Source organism: Aythya marila (genome assembly GCF_965140915.1).
Source record: "Aythya marila genome assembly, chromosome: 2".
In the NCBI taxonomy this organism is placed as follows: Eukaryota; Metazoa; Chordata; class Aves; order Anseriformes; family Anatidae; genus Aythya; species Aythya marila.
Genome location: NC_139043.1, coordinates 87,098,146 through 87,114,709, shown reverse-complemented (window position 1 = coordinate 87,114,709; position 16,564 = coordinate 87,098,146). Strand labels below are relative to the sequence as shown.

General features: G+C 38.8%; 1 protein-coding gene across 10 annotated transcripts in view; it reads left to right on the top strand.

Annotated features, from left to right (window-relative positions):
- The window catches only part of GRB10 (growth factor receptor bound protein 10), a 150,228-nt gene extending 133,994 nt beyond the window's left edge, over nt 1-16,234 (top strand). For 9 of the 10 annotated variants that reach the window (XM_082753188.1, XM_082753191.1, XM_082753186.1 and 6 more), the window contains 9 exons: nt 855-992; nt 1,614-1,724; nt 3,342-3,440; nt 6,678-6,755; nt 7,434-7,550; nt 8,434-8,500; nt 9,517-9,604; nt 12,222-12,315; nt 13,080-16,234. In XM_082753188.1, the coding sequence (XP_082609314.1) occupies nt 855-992; nt 1,614-1,724; nt 3,342-3,440; nt 6,678-6,755; nt 7,434-7,550; nt 8,434-8,500; nt 9,517-9,604; nt 12,222-12,315; nt 13,080-13,226 (939 nt within the window). In that variant the 3' untranslated portion in view covers nt 13,227-16,234. The remainder of the gene's footprint in view (nt 1-854; nt 993-1,613; nt 1,725-3,341; nt 3,441-6,677; nt 6,756-7,433; nt 7,551-8,433; nt 8,501-9,516; nt 9,605-12,221; nt 12,316-13,079) is intronic. The other variant, XM_082753184.1, reaches the window with a different exon arrangement.
- The last annotated feature ends 330 nt before the right edge of the window (nt 16,235-16,564 follow it).

Below are 16,564 nucleotides of genomic sequence, written 5' to 3'. Positions count from 1 at the left end.
CTCTTTTGTCTGTCTTACGTCTTGTTCTGGGGCAGGTGCATGTGTACTGTACAGGACTTTGGTGTGGGAAATCCTGCAGTAGGCTGTTCCCATTCTAAAACTTCTGGATAAAGTTGCAGATTTTGGCCAATGCTTCCAATTTAGACTAGTTGGCAGAATTGTTGTGGCGAGGCATTGTTTTCTTCAAAGAATTAATAAGTTTACTTTGTGTCCCTGTGGGCCAAATACAAGTAGAATGGGGATACAGATAAATGGTTAGCCTTTTGGAGATGTAAGTATCCACACAGAAAACAGGAAAATGTCAGTGCATAAACTTGAACTGATTGTTTTTACAGCACTAGAGAGATGTACACTGGAATAAATAGAGGAATTCTGCCTGAGAAACACCTTATTTAAGGCTCCTGTTTCGTGTCTGTATTCAAACCAACCTGCCTGCAGCTGCCACTGAAGGGCTGCTGTCCTGTGCTCCTGGCTGTGCAGTTGAATTACCTCCCCTCAAAAGTGAGCAGAGGCTGGATGTCTTGGTATACTTCATTTATCTGTCAGGACAAGTCTACTTGGGTTGGGGACAGTTTGAACAGTAGCTCAGCTGGCTTTGCGTCACTAAAATTGCTAGTTGTGACACCAGGGAGGTGACAGGAAGAGTTAGCCAGACAGATGTGAGGGGAGGAGAAGGAATATCCATTGTGGTTGTAAATCAGTTTAAACACATAGGTCATTTTAAGCATAATGTGAAACCGTGGCCAAAGTCTGTGAAATGACTTGCCATTTGCTTCTCTTTTCTGCAAATACAGTGCCAATTTTATGATAAATGTGTAGGACACAATCATCACTTACATTTTCCTCTCCAACAGAACTTTTTAAACTCCAGTAGCTGCCCTGAAATACAAGGTTTCTTGCATGTGAAAGAGCTGGGTAGGAAATCATGGAAGAAATTGTATGTGTGTTTGAGGAGATCAGGACTTTATTGCTCTACAAAAGGAACTTCAAAGGTAAGATTAAAAAAGAAGTTGCACATTACTAGCATGAGAAAGGATTTTCTTCTTTTACAGTGTGTTTTTTTTTTCTTTCTTTTAAATACCTGCACAAAGTGTTCCCCCTTTTTATTGCATAGGGAAGGATAAGCAAACCATGATCGAATGAAAACAAGTCCTGGGCTCTCAGTGCATGACAATAGCTTTGTAATATTGTTATATAATAAAATCATACTAGCCAGACAGCAGAACTGTCGTTGCTGAAGTCACCTTAACAAGGTTAGCAAGAGAAATCATACTCTCTAAACATGTTGTTCATGAATTTATTTTAAATGATACTTTAAACAACGTTTTGCATTATCTAATTTTCATATTTCCCAGAAGCAATGAAATAGGTTATGCCATTTCCAATTCAATGTGTTTGAATAAGTATTTTGTCAGCTTCCCGTATAAAACGCCTTCGGATAGGAGGCTGATACTTGAGAGGCAATGTGCAATGTCCACTTCAGGCTGTCTGAGAGGAGCAGAGCGTTCATACACTGCCCTCTGTTGGATGTTGGTCTTTAGAGACTGCAAAGCTTGCAGCAAGGTGTTCCAGCAGCTTATTCTTACACGTACTGTATCCCGTTACTTCCGCAGGAGCCAAGACATTTGCAGTTGTTGGCTGACCTAGAAGACAGCAATATCTTCTCGTTGATAGCAGGCAAGAAGTTGTACAATGCACCTGCAGAGTATGGATTTTGTATAAAGGTAAATCTTCTTGTGAAGTTCTTCCAGAGTGCAGGATGGTGTTGGTAGCTCAGACCCAGCCCAGCTCAATGGGATTTGTGTGTAAAACTCTGCAAGTATTTCTGTCAGGAAGACCTGATCTTTAAAGTCTTTCGTTTGGCAGGCATGTCCTGTGAATCTTGCCATCATTTTATGTGACACTTTTAGCACATTGTCTGGTGCTTCTTTGGATTGGGAAGTTTCTGAGCAGGATCAGCTCAGAGCAGAAGCATGGTGTGCCTGTCAGATGGCCTTGGTTCACCTCACAGATGAAATCTTTTTTTCCTAGTACTCTGACTGAACAGCAAAGTTTCTGTGGCCAGTGAGCACCAAAACTATATAGCAACAAGGATCAAGATCTGATCGGGTGTAATTGTACCATTACTATAGGCCAGAGGTTTGCAGTCTTCTTCTTTAAAATAGAGGATTGTCATGGAAAATGGAAATAAGAATAAGCAGTTGTCTTTGAGGATTTAAAGAACCATTGTGCTGATGGATAGGATTGTATTTTTTTGCAAGAACAATCAGATCAGGTAGAAGTCTGGAATTTTAGCATTAGGCTTATTATCAGTACTGCCTCCCTTACAGGTACTCTTTCCCTAGTATGCGCATATACTCACACAGCTTATGCCCATAGAGGAAGAAGAGTAAGGTGTGGCAGAGTAAGCTATCTTTTTCCTGATTAGATTGCATCCATAGCTGTTCCTTTTACGTACTATCACTGATGTGCCAGTAAATAAATAAATAAATAAATAAATAATTACTTCAAATCTCCATCTCTCTTTCTGACAAGCAAATAAGGCCATGAGCTGGTGTTATGAAGAAATGAAGTAGCCACCTTCCTAGCAGCTGCTTCAGAGCTAGACAATATGGGTTTGTCTCACAGTAGAGACTGGCTGCAGCACAGATCTTGAACTGATGGAAGCAGACATCTGAGAAAGCACTCAGTGGGAAGTCCAGTCATTCTCTCTGCAGTACGGCATCATGGCAATGTAGGCATTTCTTGGCTGTTCTGGACAAAGGCAATTGTCTTCCCTACAGATATTGGCCACTCATGTATGGTCAGCAGTGCTGGGGAACTATGTAAAAATCTCAACATGAACAGCAGAAAAAACTTGAAACTGCAGGAGATTTTCCAGAGAGGGCGATGACTTTAGGGGAAAATGATAAAATGGTAAAACAAAATGAGGGTATGGAAGGGAGAGATCTGATTCTGTGAGGCTTCAGTGCAGCTTAGGATCAGTTACTGAAGCTTTTGGTCTCCAGCTTGCAACTGGGGCTAATAAAAGTTCTCACAGTTTAAAGAAGAAAATGTACATGCCTTGGTTCTGGTTCTGAAATGGCCTGACTGCCTTGTTCCTACAAACTGCAAGCATTCAAGAGTATTTTAGGGCACTGAAGTTTATCTTACTGGATCAATCAGAGAAAGTGATTTCTTTCAAAACATGTTCAGCTTCCTTTGAGCTTCAATTCAGGGTGATACGAGCTTTCTCTGACCAGTTCTTAGATGAATACTGTAGCTGCTTTTACAGTACAGGAAAATTTCATTGGTTTTGGTTTTCTACTGAATGTAGCTGAATTCCTTCTAATGCTTTATAGCCCAACAGAGTGAGAAATGAAACAAAGGAACTGAGGTTGTTGTGTGCTGAAGATGAGCAAAGCAGGACGTGCTGGATGACTGCCTTTCGACTCCTCAAGGTATCAAATTTCTTGTATGAATAGAACTACACCTGTAGTTAAGTTGCAGTTGTCATTTTGTTTGTCAGAAAATACCTATATGTTCTTAAGCGTTATCTGCCTCTAAAACAACAGGGACAAGAGCAAAACGCCAGATAGATCTGTCCCTCCAGAGCTTTCAAGCACAGCACTGAGATGAATCCCTTGCACATGTGAATTAAGTATACTTTCAGGTTTTGAGTCAAATTTATGATATGTGAATGAACTGACAAAATTGCTTAACAAGGTATTTGCAAGTATCATAAAGAAAACATTTTGGTAATGGCAAGAGACCATCTCAGCTAGAGCAGAGTGCTATCGACAGCATCTGCATTTTTTTCAGTTTTCTGAAGTTTCAAAACCAAGTTCAAAACAAATAACAAAAATAAGCCATGCTGTCTCTGGGTGAAAGTTATTCATATCCGAGAGCAAAGAATGAAATTTCTTGATAACATGGAAGGATGCTTCACAAGATTTTTGAAACAAAATCAGAATAGGAAGAACTGAGGAGAAAGTTGATTATTTTGTGTTCTTTGAAGCAGCAAACTTCCTGATCTTTGTAGGGAAATATACAGAAGGCTTTTTTTTTTCTTTTTTCTTTTTTTAGTCTATCCCTGAAGATGCTGCTTTGAAAACTACTATCACCTCCTTCTTCATACCTTTTTTAATCCTCCCTCATATTAAAGGGAATACAAAAAAATACAATAAATGAAATACGGGCACATGCTCTCTCATGTGTTACCCATTAAAATCTCACTTCTCTTCCATGCAGTTATCCTGCTCTCCACTATTACGTGTCAGTCTAACGCAGAAAATATAATAAGAAAATACAGGCGTGTACGAACTGGTACTGCAGTACCCAGTACTAGATACACATCCACCAAAATAGGAATGAAAACCTTGAGCTCAGCCAGCTTTGGCTCTCTCTATAGTAAACTCATAATTCCAGACCCTTGGAAAGGGCCGGCCAAAAAATCCCTTTGCTGTATGTCAGGGAGCAGGGCCAGCCCCAGGCACTGTGGCAGGGATGAGGCCAGGATGTGGCCCTGCTAGGACACCGTGTCCTGCTGGGGACTGCCGTGTGCCAGGCTGTGCCCAAGATGGGATGTGTCATCATGAGCACTGCCAGCAAGCCACTGGGATGGGGGCGCAGCTTTGAGGTTACGTCTGGATGTGTCTTGAGGCCAGCGTGGGCTCCGTCTGCTTGGTCTGTCTCTCCCAAATGACTGCAGTGGCCTTTCCTGCCTAAGCAGCAGGCCGCATCAGCAGTCGCTGTGCTGTGCTCCACTCCTGAGCTCTCCAGCAAAATGCCCTCCCTCCCACCAGTGTTGCAGGACCCCTTGCTGAAGGTGTGCTCCCACACTGTGACCTGGGCACTGAGGGGAGCAGGTGCCTCAAAACAAGTGCAAGGTTTTGTCGCTTCCTGCTCCAGGTGTGGCACGGACTAGGAAGAGCTCCAGAGACTGCCAGTGTTGCATGAACATCTTGAATCCCCCACCCATGCACCTTTCAAAACTTGGTCTTGTTAGTCAAGGCACAAGATGTGACAAATCGTTGTTACAATTACCCGTTCCTCTCCTTGGGTAGGCTATCATGCAAAACTGTGTAAATACAGGGAAAACAAGTTAGACTTGTAGGGCGGCAGATATGAAAGCACAACTTTTAGGTCTGCTGCCTTTTCTCCATTTACCTTGAGTGGTCATCTTCCGAACCAGTGCAAATCTCTTTGAATGATCTCCAAATATTGCCTCGTTTAATTGTAAGAGATTCTTTATAAATTGCAGTACATAAATTCCTATTTTTAAGTTGTTACAAAGGATGTGCACTGGCCATAGGTATTTCAGGTATAGGCCAGGATGCAAGAAACAGTGTCAGTTACAAAATGCATATTTGATTTCTGCAAAGTTGATACTTCTGTTGGCCTTGATACTTCCAGTTGATACGTCTGGATCTTTGGTGTATTGACTTGTCTTGGCTCAAATTTAATATACTGTAACAATATGGTAAGAATTGTATTCTCCAGTCACTTCCAAATGCGTCTTCACAGCTGTCTTTTTTTCTGATTTACACGTAATTTTGTATTGTGGGGAAACTGGTCATACAGAGGATTGGCTAATTGTAGTGACTTGTGCCTTGAAGATGTCGATGCTCTAAAGAAATGATGACTTTAGTTACACAGATAAGCATTCACTAGTCAAGGCACTAATGATCCTGAATGGCAAGGAAGAAGCTCCCCAGTGTACAGAGTTAGTTATTCATTCTGGACAGGCAGACATGCATCTTTCAGAGAAATCTTTCTTTGCAGTGCTACCTGTGGCAAACACAGCGCTGTATGGCAGTACGTTCCTGTATGCTGGCATCTAAGTGGCACCCTCAGGCACTTAACAGTAGGAAAATAAAAGGTTTTGTTTTTAAGGAGCACTGAAAGATGATTAAAGGTGTGTAGTCAGGGAAAAATTAAGGCTGTGCCTCAAGGCTGTGGCCATGACCCTCCTTTTTATTTACCTACAGGTTTAGGTTTCCATAGTCATTTGCTATTACCTTGTTTACAATATTGGGTATGCTACTTCACTTAGGGCATTTGGTAAGAGCAGTGTTGATACACTTCAGCACTGTGCCTCTTGGGAAGGCATTCAGTAGGTGTTTTCCTACCATCTTAGCTACTGGTGTTTCTAAAATTCATCTTGCTTAAGGAGGAACATGACTGTTAATTTGTTCACTGTATAAGGATGGGAAAAATATCAAAAGTGTTCAAATGTATTAAAACAGATAGTGAATTAGAAAGCTTCCTATCTTATATCATTATGAAAACTGACTTCATCTTTGTATTATCTCGTATCTTCTAATGCAGATTTTTTAAAGTTCACATTATTAGAGGGTTAAAAGAAGAGGAGTTAGTCTCTTTATTTGTACCTTGAGTAAAAGCTTGTATTGTGTAAGGATTACATGTTGACAGTTGAGAGTGCCAGAAATGAGCTGTGTATTTTGCTCAGGCTTGTAAAAGTGCTGTCTTCTAAATAAAGTTTTTGTGCATGTTTACTGCTCTATTGCCACCTGCCAATCACCATGACTCAATGCAAATTGCTTTGGGACAGCTTCAGATCATGAAAATAAACCGAGAGCATCTTGCTCCGATGTAAGTGGTGTTATGGAATCACTACAGATTTTTTACCTAGGGTGTACCTTTGAATAACAGTTTATTTGCATTTCTGTTGGCAGTATGGAATGCTACTCTATCAGAATTACAGAATTCCCCAGCAGAGAAAAGCCATGCTTCCACACTTTGCCACTCCAGTAGTAAGTAATGAACTTTGCTTCATTAATGTATACTGTTTGAAAAGGTGCGTTTGCTTTTGCATTTTAAAAGTGGAAAATTTTACACTAAGAAATGTAAATTGAGCATTATGTAGCAAATCAATGTAAAGTTCACGTTCTGTCTAAGTACAGTTTATGTATCTGGCTCTCCACTTATCTTAGGCTTACATTATCCACATGATTGAAAAATCTTGGATATGCCAGGCACTTTGAGATGTACAGCACAGAGACATCTGGCTGTCCCTGCAGAAGCCAGCTTAGGTCTGGCAAAACTCGCTCTTAAATCTCATGAAATGTGTTGGGCCAAAAGCTGACTGTTAGCTATCTAAAATTGAAGATGCTATATTTGGATCCCAACTGGCCCTGAAAATGACTGGAGTATAGTAATAGGGCAAGTGGGCAACTTTATTCTCAGACTTTGGATCCTCTCCCTCCCCTGCCTAAAAGGAAAAGCCGTGTATTTCTGTGTCTGTGAATGTTTTTCAAGGAAGAAGAAAAAAAAAAAAAAAAAGGAAAAAAAAAAAAAAGAATAGCTGTTTTCCATGCTGTGAAAGGATAGCTTTGGAAAGTCTTCTGAAACCGAAACATTTTGAAATGAAACTCTCTCAAGTTGGTTTTTTCTTTCCCTGTTTTTTGAAACAAGTGAAAATTCCTTTTCAGAGAAGTGTATCTGAAAACTCACTAGTAGCAATGGATTTTTCGGGGCAAATAGGAAGAGTTATTGAAAATCCTGCTGAAGCACAGAGTGCTGCCTTGGAAGAAGGACATGCTTGGAGGGTAGCTATCTTCTCTTCTTTTCTATTTTTGTAATCAGTAAGTGTCTGTTGAGAGCCAAAACACAGAGTGTGCTATGATACTAGTGCAGTGCTGGTCACAGTATAGCTTAGCTCCGACCTGAAACAATCACACTGCAAGCATGCAGATCTGAAAGTCAATATCCATCTTTAGCAAAACTGTCACATTCACAACAACCTTCTACCACTGCTTCTCTGTCCCCCTAGTGTCCAGAGGAAAGTTGAGGGGGAAAGCAGACCCACCAGAACTTTACTGCCAGTTTGCAAAACCAGTCTCTGAGGAGGAATATGTCAAATTAAATGCTTCCCCACATGGAAGAGGCTGGGGCTCTGACTAATGGCTTGCTCCCAGTAAGTTTAATTGCAGAATATACAAGAGGCAGGACCTCTTGCAATGAAAACTGATGTAACTTGTTTATAGTGTCTTGTGGACAGACAGCTGCAGTACAAGTTTTCCCACATGCTCGTCTCTTAGGGAATAGGAGTCATCACTGAAGCACTGGCTAGTGCTTTATGTACGGGAGGGAAATACTGCTTGATTTACTGAGTGCCTGGTGTTTTGCCTGAGCAGAAACATGTCAGAGTTTTCTTTTCTTTCTGTCATTTTTTCTTTCTTTTTCTTTTTCTTTCTCTTTTTCTTTTTTTAAGATACTGAGCTTTCATCGTTAACATCTGGCTCATGTTTTAAGCCAACTGAACTGAGCTGCTGCTTGTAGATTAGCCCCCTTCAAAGATCTTTTTCTCATCCTTGCATTAAACTTGCCCAGCCCCCAGTTTCCTGTAAATTAAATCTGTATTGCATGTGCACTAATTCTCTTCTGTTGAGGTTTTAGCATGGATTTAACGTTAATTAATTTTCTCTATAGAAACGTAGCACAAGAATGAACATCTTGGGTAGCCAAAGTCCACTCCATCCTTCCACACTGAGTACAGGTAAATTCTGCTGTTTTGTAAGCATAGTGTAAGAGGCATTTATGGGTAAATAAAAGATAATTTCAAACGAACACAGAGTGCAGCTGTGTAGTATTAATGCCTTGATATGAAATACTATGTTTTACGTTTATCAGTACCTTCTATGTCATTAGCATGGCTATGCATATAGACATACTAGAAGGAACTTATTTTCCTTTGAAGGCACGCTTAAGCTTTTCTTAAAGTTTAGTCTTTTGAAACCCAGATTTGATGAAAAGTGAGACTACATAAATGTTTCCAAATAAAGAAATACAGAATTCAGTTCTTCATTTTAGACAAGGAAAGTCAATGAGTGATCTGCTAATCTTTAAACATTAAAAACGAGTCTTCAAAGTAGCATTACTTCCATAATAATTGAGTAATGTAAAGTACAGACACCTGTAAGCTGTGAGCATCCCTGGCATTGTAAGTTTAATAAAGTAATAGGAAATTGCATATTAATATCCTGGAATTCTTAAGAGGCAACACAGGTATTCTGTGGTTTTGTTCTGTTGAATAGAACTTAAAAATACCATTTGAAAAATAATAAAACGATAAACATAAAAATATTTGAGGTTAACTCCACCCATGAATGCACAAGCTGAAGTACTTGTCATGCTTATACAGTAAAGGGACTTGGTTCTAACTCGTTAGCTCGTACATTATATTTTAAGAGTTGTTTAGACCCAACATTGTCAAGATACTGTGAAAGGGCAATGTTGTGAGACATTTCTCTCATTAACTTAATCATACGTCTGCAAATCATAAAATACATGGAGATAATGCCTGTGTACTTGGAATATCAAGTACATGTATATGCAACAGCTGGTGCATTTTTTCATATTGATTCATTTTTTATATTGATCAATTAAAGCTATTTCACATTCTGCAACAAAACTATACCCACTTTTAAAATGTTTAAATAAATATTGTGTGGAAGAAACTGGTACACGTTCCTGTTTTTAACCATTCTCTCTTTTCCCTCTTTTCACCTCCAGTTATTCATAGGACGCAGCATTGGTTTCATGGCAGAATCTCTAGAGAAGAATCTCACAGGATTATTAAGCAGCAAGGGCTTGTAGATGGGTAGGTATTCCTGTTACTTAGTATTTATGATTTCAATGGTAAGCACTAGAAACAAGAACACAACTTCTGCTCTAAGGGTTTACAGGTTTGTGAGCACTAATGAGTATCCTGATTCTTGAGCAGTCCCATTATAACCTGCCTGGATTTCAAAAAGACTGGAGGATGTGTTTGTAGGAGTGGGTTCAAACTCTTCATCTGGAAAACAAAATATTAAGAAAACACTTTTTTTTTTTTAATTTTAAAGAACGTGAGAATGTTAGAATTAGGAAATAATTAACTACTGTAATACGTATTAAGGAAATATTTTGGGGGCATAGCTGTACCTAGACATTTACACACAAATTTGTAATCAGCTATTTGTACTCTTTTGCATATATCAGAGCAGTTAATGGCAATTTCTCAATATTTTTTATGTTCTAGAGGAAAGAAATTAAAGTACCCATTGCTCCATTTCTGTAAATTGTCTTTAGCTGAGATATAAGTATTTTCTGAGAATCCCTCTTTCAGTTATTTTTAAGTAGTTATGGATATTCTAGGGAAATCTCTTAAACTACATTCAATAATTAATTACTTGTAGGATGGGAAGAACATGGTTGCCTTCAGTTCATGAGTTTCACTGCTGCCAGGGTTAAAGTAGAAACTTCCATGTTGTCTTCTCAGAAGACAAACCTCTCCACGGCAGGAACATCACTAATCTTTTTGATTGGTAGCTTGCAAAGAAGGAAACACATGAGACAAAGAGTGCAAGTACACATTCATCAAGCAATGGATTTTTATTGTTTTGTATTTTGGCCAGTGTTTCTGGGCTAAAGCTACTAGGACTTGTTTGAGGAACGATTGTAGCTAGCAGGCCAAAGAAAGCAAAAGAGCACAGCTGAAGGGGCACACATCTGATTTGTTGAGTTGCTGGTTCTCTTGTGCTACAGAACTGCTTAACCATCTTGGGCCTGTTTTGACTTGTTGTCTTAGGAATCTAGTAGCCCATCTTTCTCCAGGTTTTCATACAGTCTTTGATGTCTATGAGAGTGTTAAATTTGTGCTCCAGCCAGCTTGCTTACTCACTGTGGAAGGCTAAGGTCATTTAGTGTTCAGTTGTAGTGAGGCCAGTCAGTAGCAGCGAAGGAACCAATATTACCCATGTGCTCTGAGCTAAGGATCACAGTTTTGGGGATAGAAAAGTTTTAGCTCTGTTTTCCTGATGGGTGTTCTTGAACAAAGGAAGCTATAAATTGAATGCTGGGGAGGAAGAGGGAAGTCTCCTGGTGGATTGTGTAACATGTCCAGTGATGTAAATATGCCGCTGGTGCTTCCATTTTTTGATTGCTTCTGGAAGCTGTTATGGAAGGTACATCTATATTTGCAGTCCTTGTTTGTGCAGACAGGCTGTTGCTTGCCAAGGAAGTTGTGTAAACACTTGCAGGGTCAGTTGTGCTCAGCTTTGCATTGTGCCCCCAGTTTATGGTACCTTGCATTATCTGCAGTAGCTAGATGGAAGATAATTTAGAAATATCTGCATGAGCAGCTGCAGTGTCCATAGGGCAGATAAGATCTCTTTCCCTGGGATGAATCCCAGTGTGTAGAGTCTTCAGTCCTTTTCCACGGGTCTCGACTTGCTAGGAAGAAAAAGGAATGTTCAAATACCAAGCGTGTTCTCCAGCAGTGGCACAACATGCCCATGTCTTAGCACTGGAGTGATCCTGGTTATGATGGTGCATTTTTGTGGTATTGACATTGCTCTATTGGTTCTGAGGACCTAGAGGAAGCTTTTGGGTCCATAAAATACAAGCCGTTCTTGCAACTCTGCCTTGGAAGAGTGTGTTCCTGGCTTAGTGGTTAGCCATTAAGAGGGCTTGAGGCCTGCCCAACTACTATGCTTGGCCATCTCACAAATCCGCTAGCGATTAGCACTCTGGGCCTCACGCCAGAGGTATATTCTTGTTTCCTGTGGCACAAAGAGGTTTTCCTTCCTCAGTTCATAAATGGTAAGGGAAGGACACATTTTTTGACTGCCTAAAATATCTACTTTTTTTTTTTTTTCCCCCTTTCCAAAGTACGGATTTAACTATTTGAGTTAGGACTTCAGTTTTGTGGGTATGCTTAAAAGCGACAGTCACACGGTGTATGTTTTTGCTAGCTATACTTCCTAAAGTATATACTTTACCAATGATGCTGAGACAAAAATACTGTGACTATTTTAGAGGAAAATCACCGTTTGCTTTCCCCATCATGATAGTGTGGATGCTACTTAATCGACAAGTCACTTTAAGAAAGTAACGAGCTGTTTCTGTGGAAGTAGAGCCATTTAGCTTAAATGTAATTTTGCTAACAGTAAATTTCTGTAAACTGATGCAAGATACTGGAGAGTGGCAACAGATTCTCATGTATTAAAAACCAGAAGCTTGATAAATACATAAGGGAAGAAATACTGTCATGTATCTTTCACTTTTTCTTCTTCTGATAGTGTTGCATAGTCATGGTATAAAATTGGAAAGCAAATTGCCTGTTAATGCAGCTGAAGAAGGGTTAGGCAATAGTACAAAATAACTTAGTACTTTTGATTATTTATGAAAAAATGAATTGTGATATTAATTGTGTACTTAAAAATGTTCTCTCCTAGACTATTTCTTCTCCGGGACAGCCAAAGCAATCCAAAGGCATTTGTACTTACACTGTGCCATCATCAAAAAATAAAGCATTTTCAAATTTTGCCGGTAAGTAAATAATTTTTAAATCATTAAAAAAAAATCAAATCATAAAGCATTGTCAATATCTGAAGAGGCGTCCTTTTAATTACAGATGTAATAAACAGGCATGTTTCCATTAAGGATTATCTTTCTTTAGATTTGTCAAATGTCTGAATAAAAATCCATCTTAAAATTGCCTAGAAAACTAGTTTAAGTCACTTAGGTACAGAAGTAATACAACATAGCTTGTTCTCAGCTGCAGCAACAACAACTCCATTTGTCTCAGTATCACTTAGGCAAACTTAGAATAACTTACAGAAACTTTAAAAAGTTTTGTTTTGCATGTTATCCAATAATGCTGAGCTTAAAATAATGTTGTACGGAGATATTGAGAACTATCTGATTTTATCTTGACCAAAAAGAGCAGCAGAAGTTTAAGATCATACAGACCTGTTTATTGGTACAAACTCTCTTCTGCTGTGTTGCTTGCTAATTCTGCAGACAGCTATCGACTATTTTTGTGGTAGCTTTGTATTATGTAATGATGCTGTCTCTACAATTTAGAAATTACTCAACCCACCAGCTTTCATTTTTATAAACAAAATACTTCAAGTTGAGTTAACACGAGTTCTTTCCTAGTGATGTGCCTGGTTTCATGCAGAACTCTGGGCGCTAGGTTGTTTGTGCAGTGCCCATCATTTGTCTCACATCACACACTGTTATTCTTCATGTTTTTGCCCTGCTTGCATCTTTTCATGTGCTAACTTGAAAAGGACGTTTTATTTCCCCAGTGTGAGGATGATGGACAGATATTTTTCAGTCTGGATGATGGGAACACCAAATTCAGTGATCTAATCCAGCTTGTTGAATTCTATCAACTAAACAAAGGAGTCTTGCCCTGCAAACTCAAACACCACTGCATCCGAGTGGCCTTATGACCTCAAATCTGACTCTCACTGAAGACTGGATTTGCTAGAAGAGTAATTGTAAGAGAATGTTGACACTGGGGAATTGGCAGATTTGTAAGTTGGTAGAAATAAATAAAAATATTATGCACCTTGGGACTCTGAAAGGGATGGATTCGACAGGTGCCAACAGACCGAGATTACTGGTTTGTCTAACACCTAAGAGCGGTTGCTGCTGAGTGTCCCAGCATCCCAAAAATGGGGGGAGGGTCTGTAAAACCATTAGTAAATTTGAAACAAAACTGGAAACTATCTTGGCTGGGCCACTTAACAGGAACAAGTGTGAAGAGAAACCTTTGAAAAGAACTCTTGCCCTGGAATAATCTTGACAATTAAGACTAGTGTGTTTACTTTTTGTATTGATCACTTTTTTTGCACTCCTACTTTGTTTCGGATATTGTATGCAGCCTATATTAGGAGCTGATGTGGCTTTTAAAATTCATGCAGGAGTTGGGTATTAATCTGCACCCTAAGATGTATGGAATGCTTCAGCCTAAAAGGATCTAGAAGAAAATCAAGAAGTGTGTGTGTGTATGTGTGTGCACGCGCGCGTGCGCCTGCCTGTGTCTCAAAACTTCTCTGGAGACCTGAGGTTCGATGATCTGCAGATGTCTTTGAAGAAGCGATGAGGATACAATTCTAAAAGAACATACCACCATATGTGTACTCTTAAAACTGTTGACTTGTAGCATTATGGCTGTAGTATGTTGGTGGCATATTAGTGGCATCCAGTCATGCAAAGACTGTATTAGATTCTATGCACAAACTTTTATTATTGAAGTGGTGGTTTGTTTTTTACAGCCTTTTGACTGTTTTCCTGAGGAAACTTATTGTTACTAAATAGAATAGGACTGAATGACAATTGTATTTGAAACCACCATTTTTTGTGAGAAGATTCTTCTGCGGGTAGTCTTAGTATGACAAACAAACAAACAAAAAAAAAAAAAAAACAAACACAGTGTTTTTAGCTTTATAGCTCCTTGAATTTTCAGACTGTTTCAAAGAGCATTTTCCACATTGTAAAGCTACAGTGAAACAAAGCTCTCTTGGGGGATAGGGCGCAAAGAGAACTATACCCCTTCTGCTTTCTGTAGGGCCATGAAAGTTTACATGGTGAGAAAGAACATACTGGGAATGGAAGCTCATTTAATTGTGACTGGCATTTGTGAACTAGCTGCTGGCAATATCATCCATCGAGGTAACTGGTAATTCCCGTGTCCTACACACTAATGCACGCCAGTACCTACTGCAGACAAGCACGTCTCCTGCTCTGGTGCTGGTTTGTCATCAGAAGTACCTTATTGTTAATGTTTAAATCAATTATTTAATGTTTACACAATAATTCTTTCTGATGATAAACCAGGACTAAAATTAAATGAGTCCCACGTTAATCCTCCAACTGCAAATATTCTTCGAGCAACACGGTCGGTGCAGGAACTGTTACTGGATTAACTTTCCAACACTTCATGCGTTTATCCATAGCGAGAAACACTTCGCCCTGGGAACTTCCAGAACATAGTGCAGAACGGAGCATTCTTGAGATGGTAAATGATTTATGCAGACTAGTTTGCCATCCTTACTGATGTTTGCCACTGGGTTTGAAATCTTAGCCATCTGAAAGGGTAAAGAAGGAAAAAAATTCCACACCTTTAGGTCTTCATGTAGTGTTGAGAATAGCTTAAGACAAACCATAACCTGCCTGAGTCGTCCATATCAGCTTATAACTATGTCAATGGTATAGAAACACTGTATTTTAGTTTACAGAACACATTTAGTATTTTTTTTCCATTTAATGTCTAGATATAAAAATGAAGAAACTTGATTTTGTTTTTAGTAGAAGCCTTTTTTTTTTTTTTAATTGTACATAGTGAAATGAGTGTTCCTGCTTTCTAGACAATGTATTTTAAAACCTTGAAATTAAGCTAACTTAAGTCTGACTTCACTTTGCATGCTTCTATTTGGCCCCTATTAGGAGAAAAAAGATACTTGTATTGACTACATTACCAGTTTAATAAGACCATTTATGCTGTAGTTTTAAGTTTTTCTGTTTACATAGCTTAGTGACGGCCATGCATTTTTCCCAGTAGGCGGATAGTATTTGCAGTGTTTCATATTTATAAAAAACAAAAAACTTGCATCTTATTTAAATTGAGAATAAAAGTTTGACTATGAATCATGATTTTTGTATGTAGATGGTTGACTTAGTATTTTGTACTTTTCCCAGCTAAAGTGAGCTGTTTTGAGAAAGTGACCACCTTCAAAGTGGCAACAATCTTACTTAAGCAGATCACTGCTTTGTCTTCTTTCTGCTGGAAAACAGTCAATGCCACCTTAGTTTTCCAACAGATTCAGCTGGCTGCCAGCTCAGAATACCAAGGACTGAAGGACATTTGACTCTTATTTTTGTATTTAAATGACATGAATGTAAAGGGGATGCTCAGGGTTGTTTTGGAGCCTGTTGAATTTTTATCTTTTTGCCTGTGATTTTATTTTCTAAATAAATACTTCATGTAGCAATCTTGAATATGTTGAGAAGGAAAATGCCAAACCATTTTGGTAATGAGGTTACTAGTTAAGTTATGTTACGATAGGTGTTAAAAGTACAAAAAAACTTTTTATTTGTTAATTAATCTTGAAGAAACACGTGCCTCAGTTTAGATGTTTTGTCTTATCTTTTCTGCACTAAATACCTGACAGTTTGACCAATCAATGCACCTTTCCAGTGGCAAGACTTGCTTATCGTAAATTATATTGTCACAATGCAAGATTTAGTGACTGTAAAATGGAATAAAGTTTAAAGTTTCAGGGAATGCAAAAGGTATTAACTTAAGAGACAAAACCTTTATTCAATATGCTTTGCTTCATACTGTAAATAGCTTTTTGGCTTGTGAACCTAATTGTAATCTTTCAGGTATTTTTGTACAAATAAGGGACTGATATTCTGTTTCTTGTAATTAGAAATAAACGTTAATACAATGCTATTCATTTTATATTGGAATGAATGTCTTCTGTTGGGTGTATCACTGTACACAGCATGTCTCGCCTTAATTCAGGGTTATTTGGGGTGAGTTACCGTATTAAACATCCTTAAAGGAGAGTTAAAAGGAAAACAGAGACCACAAAATACCTCCATTCCAGCTGCTCTGTCTTATGATTCCTATTAGGACAGTTTGTCCTATATTTGAAGAAGAAGTTGTTCACCTCTTTTGCTTGAGGGAAATTATTTCGGATATTCTGCTGTGATATTTACGATATTCATTTGGGAAACATTGCTGGAATCAAATTAGGAAATAGAGCACTAGCATCTTTTG